This window comes from Rosa chinensis, chromosome 2, assembly GCF_002994745.2.
Source record: "Rosa chinensis cultivar Old Blush chromosome 2, RchiOBHm-V2, whole genome shotgun sequence".
Taxonomy (NCBI): Eukaryota; Viridiplantae; Streptophyta; class Magnoliopsida; order Rosales; family Rosaceae; genus Rosa; species Rosa chinensis.
In genome coordinates, this window is record NC_037089.1 from 44,119,761 (window position 1) to 44,125,192 (window position 5,432).

The following is a 5,432-nucleotide window of genomic DNA, read 5'->3' on the forward strand; positions in this document are numbered from 1 at the left end:
GCCACATTCTTTAATTAATTTGTCCTTGAGAGACAACAAATGCCCTAAAAGAGGCATGGGTACCGGATATGAATAAGCTTATTATAGCTAATGCATGCATATAATTTGAATGTGTGATAGATCTCTAATTGATGATCATTGATGATATCTCATCGGTAGTTGCAACTAAAGATCATCAAGGGCTATATACTACCACGTTTCATTGTGTCGACAAATCATACTATTGGCCAAATTGGAAAGAGGCAATTCCAATGAATTTAAATATTGTAAACGTGATGATATACTTGGACTTTATCTACCCTAAAAAATTACAAAGGGTGTACTAAAGTGAATTGAAATCACTATGACACAATTCTCTTTATAGAGACATGGGCATTCTTCTCCAAGCGACAACTTTTCTATAAGTACAGTGTTACATATAACTATTATATTGACGAGAGGCTTATAGCAGGTTGTCATGATTATTATGAAAATCTTAAAGGCAAATTACTAAAAGCAAATCTCCAAATGTGTCATTATGTTGGAGAGGAAATATCCCACATTGGAAAAGTGACAAATAAAATATAACTTATAAGTGGGTGGATCTCACCCAATTGTACCGAGGCCTTTTGTGATTAAAACCCAACACCTATCGGGTGGTTAAGTTGAGACAATATCGGTACAATGGTGGGCCACGGGCCACGCTTGTCGTTATTTAACACATTATAAGCATGCATATTGCTTAATCAAATCCTTGACCGATTCATATTGCCAAAGGCAAGTCCATGAATAAATGAGCTTAAAGCTCACTCATGGAATCAAAAGTCTAAAGCTCATACATACTCAGTCATTTTCTGAACTACTTGGTGCTTTGTGTATGCTTATGGTTGGGATTTGGGACTTGGGGACTTTGGAAGTATTTCATTTCTTTTATCCTTTATGGCTGCAATTGATATGGTTTTAGTTATTAAACTGTCCAGTTGGATTGAAGCTATATATATATATATATATATATATATATATATGCTGCTGAACTAAAGTCAGATAGATAACTGTATTTGTATGCTTATGTTGTTGAAATGAAATGTGTCTAGTAGCTAAATTATTTATATGATTTTATGCAGGTTCTTTCTTTGGTTGCCATGGATCTTCATATTAGTAAGAGATGAAGGAAACTTTGCTGGTGTTAAATCAAACCATGCTTCAGTTTTTGTATCAAAGATAACAACTTTTTGTGAATTGATGAAGACTTGATCAGTTCATCAGTTTTTGTAACAACTTTTTGTAGCCTCAGTCAGTGGCTCAGTGGCTCAGTGCAATTTCATTTTCAATTATAAAACTTGATCATTTTCAATTATTTGTAATCAACTAAGCCACTCAGGTTCTGAAATCTCAAGATTTTAGTATTCAGTTTCATTTTTAAAATTTTTTACTCAGCAAAATTTGGTTTTATGTGAGTTAAACAAAAGCTCGGCCCGGCCCTTTTGGCCCTTGTGGAATGGACCTTAAGGGTGGGTAAGAGCTTGCATTTTGAAGCCTTAGCCCGGCCCGGCACCGCCCTAAGTTTCGTTGACTCGATCAAAGCCTGGTCCGGCTCTGTCCTACTCTAAGCCCTAAAATTTAGGGTAGGCTGGCCCTAGCCCGGCCCATGATGAGGCCTAAACCTTGTAATGATTTTGTTGTTTGGTGAAAATTTCTCTGTTGACCTTGACTAACAGTAACCACTAACATAGTTCCTCTCCTGTTTTGCTTTTATGTCAAAACTCAAAACTCAAAAGAATACATTACGAGGAACTTCCCCAAGTCCCCAACAGACATGGAGACGAATTTCATATGGTCAGTCTCCGCCTGTTTCTTTCTGGTCTCGTCCTTCTCCTTTGTTCGCTCATTCTCCAATCCATCTCTTCTTGGAGTTCATCCACTCGGTACCTCTCTCTCTCTCTCTCAGTATCTCGGTTGCTTTGGGTACACCAACAATTTCAAAATTTGAGATGGGTCTCTTCATCCCAATAACAATTGGGTCTTCATTGGCATTTCTATTTTGGGGCATTACCCAGATGCTTGATTGGTTTTTTCTCTATTGAATTTGGGTTTTTTCTCTGGATGCAGATGAAAAGTACTTTGCTCCGGAGGTGATCAAGTGCAAGGACGATTCCAAGTCGTTCACCAGAGACCGTCTCAATGATAATTTCTGTGACTGTGTTGATGGGACTGACGAGCCTGGTATGCTTTTGCTTTTCAGTTTCTAGTAGTTTTATAAGTCTGTGTATGTACCATTTCTTTTCTTTTGAAATGAAGGCTTCGTATTGTTCATTGGTTCTGGTTTTGAAAGTTTCTGTATTGGAACGACATAAGTAAACTATTATACTTATAACATTTTGATATTAAATTATTATGAAACTGAGTTCTTAAGTTCTTCAATCCACATGCCATAAAATTATCAGGTAAGATGAATGACCAATACTGTTAAACTTTACCATCTCTTGTTATCCTCATAAATGTTGTGGGAATTCCCTGAGGATAAGTCTTGTACTAGTTGAAAGAAATCCCAATTTTTGTGTCGTGGCAAGTCACATAGCTTCTTGTATTTTCAGGGACTTCTGCTTGTCCTGCAGGCAAATTTTATTGTCGTAATATTGGAAGTACACCACAGTTCATATTTTCTTCTCGAGTTAATGATCGTATTTGTGGTAAGTAGCATTTGTAAAATAAGTTTTTTGACTTCTTTCTCTCTGTGTACATTCACATCACTAGTTAAGGTATTTTTTATTAATTCAATGCTATAAATTAGTACATGGCCTGGGGGTTAGCAGTTAAGTTGTACTGAGAATGTTCCCATTAAGGAATTGAGGTAATATGTTTGTGTGTTATTATGCGGCTGATCTAGTTCGGATGACTGGATGGTATATTTACCTGAACAAAATCCATCTTTTGCTTTCCAATTCCGGGGAGGATCAAATCAAAACTGATAATGGAATTCCTTATGAAATGGCACTGTTTCATAGCCTGGCCTCATTCTAAGCTCTAAAGTCCTATTTTGCTTCAGTTTCCGTTTAATATCAGGAACTTGGCCCATACAAGTTGTCTTCCTTGCCCAGTAGATATATTTGCCTGAATAGTACCGGACTGATCCAATTTATCTCATTATGTTTTTGCTTTTCACTGCATAGTCCCATTATGTATTACAATCAATGACTTTAGGTTTTTTCTTATGTTCTTTAATTCCAAGACTCCCTGCACTATAACTGTAGATTGCTGCGATGGAAGTGATGAGAATGATGGTAGTCTCAATTGTCCAAATACATGCATCATGGGTGGGAATGTTGAGTACAAAACTGACCACCGCTTCTCTAGAGTTCGGGATCGAGGGTATGTTGACAAAAAGCAAACCGAAAATAGAGTCAGTCTGGATGACTTCGTTCAGAAGCTTAAAGGTAGTCTTTGGTTTCATGCACTTTTGGTGTAGTTGAAAATATTGTTTGAAAATAAGTCTGCCCTTTGTTGTTTACAGGTTTGAAGATAATAATAATCGTACAATTAGTGATTGCTAGTGTTTTTGTGGTTTGCCGGATATTCCATCGTCATGCCAGATCAAAACGAAGACATCATCGTTAAAAGTAATATAATCTGTACCTCTGGTTTTGGCAATATGATCGAAGACTTCTCCTGTTATCTCTGTGTGTACCTAACAGGCTATCAAAATGGTATTTGCAGTATTTTTTCTGGTCCTATACCAATATTTGGCCGACGTGCTTCCTCAGGATCTGTGTATGGGTTTCAAGAAAACGAAGTGCTGGAGGATTTATTGGTCCTTACAAGACTTGGAAGAGTCTAGATCTACAGAATTGTTGATGGATTTAAACTGGTCAGAAGCTTATGGCAAGAATTTACAAACATGGATGTATGTGTCCAGCAAATCGCAACTACTATCAGAAAAGTGTTGTAATGATCTGAAGCTTAGTACAGAATCTGCAAATGGGCCTTAGGGGTTGGTCAAAATGCAAAGAAACTACACCTTTTTTTTTTTTGGGAATTAGAGAATTTTGCTCAAAGTTTCATATATATAAAAATGATATTACGAGTGCATTGTGTATCTTTGGTGCAACACAGTAGTAGATTTGTGCTCAGTTGATTACAGCATGTGAGAAAAGAAAACAGCAAGTATTTTGGACAGCTAAAACATTTTTTGTGGTTTTTAAGTCATCAAATTCCTCATTCGTATTTTCTCTAGGCTATCATCATTAGTGTAACTGTGTAAGCATGGATCCCATGAAAAAGAAATCCTAGCACTAGCAGTGCCGACCCTCGTAGTTTCACGCGGCACACCCTTCCAGAGGCTGTATGCCATTACCTTCCTGGTTCGGGTATATTACAGTATGTGGTGTTTTTTGTGATTGTGTAACAGACAATGCATAAATAAGAATATATTTGGTCCTTCTGTTGACATATAGATGAGATGTAAAATTATATAGGGAGAGCTTCACAAATAGTCACTTAATTATGACTCATTCGACACTTTGATTATTCAATTTTCAAATATATCACTTTAGCCACTCAACTACTACTCTATCAATCACTTTAGTCATCAAATGAGCATTTTGTCTCACTTTAGCCACTCCTCCCAATCATTCCAATTCAGATTTCTCAATTTTTCACGATTGGTTGGATGAAAATATGATTGATATTGTGGCAAATAAAGTTTGTTTTTAATGAAAAAAAATGGACTGAGTAAAGTGAATAATAGAGTTAAAGTTGAGTAACCAAAGTGATATATTTAAAAAGTGAGTGATCAAAGTGTCGAACACTGACTGGGAAGCTTCTCTTTTTGAGTGAGATTGCTAAGTCTTCTGACCTTCTCGTCGAACGATGTTCTAACGTGTGCAAATTGAATGACCATTTGTGATATTCTCTCCATTATATATATATAAGTTCAAAGTCTAGAAAATGAATGATTCAGATTATGGTTTTTTGCACCAACAGTGTCTAGAGACTTGGGTGACTGACAATATGATACCCGAACTTACAAAGTTACCAAAGTAGTACCCAGACTCAATTTTTCGTATCAACATCATACCTGCGGTCATTTTCCGTCACGTCTCTGTTAATTCTGACAACGTGAGTCACAAAATAAGGGCAAGAATGACTTTTTCACTCCAAAAATCTCAATCCAATACATTCTCCAAAAAAAAAAGATTAAATAAATAAATCCCAAACCAATCGTCATGCATCCCCAATTCCCAGATCCAGATTGACACCGATGATTATCACTAGGAGGAGGAGGAGGTTCCTATGATCGTTGAGGATCAAGATTCCGGGTCAGATCGCCCAGAATCGAATTCCTCCGATACCGATTCCGATTTCGACTCTTGTGAGCAGAACGATGAAGATTCGTAGTGTGATTGATGTGAGTGAGGAGTACGAGAGTATTGTCAAGAGCTTTGTTGTGGGTATGG

The 5,432-nt window shown here is 36.9% G+C and overlaps 1 protein-coding gene across 1 annotated transcript; it reads left to right on the plus strand.

The window, feature by feature from the left end:
• The first annotated feature begins 1,743 nt into the window (after nt 1-1,743).
• LOC112188898 (glucosidase 2 subunit beta) lies at nt 1,744-4,063 on the plus strand. The gene is made up of 6 exons (XM_024328127.2): nt 1,744-1,904; nt 2,089-2,202; nt 2,574-2,669; nt 3,231-3,413; nt 3,491-3,596; nt 3,694-4,063. Exons 1-5 carry the CDS (start codon nt 1,796-1,798, stop codon nt 3,592-3,594), a joined length of 606 nt encoding a protein of 201 aa, XP_024183895.1. The 5' UTR covers nt 1,744-1,795; the 3' UTR covers nt 3,595-3,596; nt 3,694-4,063.
• The last annotated feature ends 1,369 nt before the right edge of the window (nt 4,064-5,432 follow it).

Bases quoted from the DNA above. Each gene is read 5' to 3' on its own strand.
- LOC112188898 (XM_024328127.2), top strand. From the start codon at position 1,796: ATGGAGACGAATTTCATATGGTCAGTCTCCGCCTGTTTCTTTCTGGTC. The intron at 2,670-3,230 runs GTAAGTAGCATT...CTATAACTGTAG, and splicing joins AGTTAATGATCGTATTTGTG to ATTGCTGCGATGGAAGTGAT. The intron at 3,414-3,490 runs GTAGTCTTTGGT...TGTTGTTTACAG, and splicing joins CTTCGTTCAGAAGCTTAAAG to GTTTGAAGATAATAATAATC.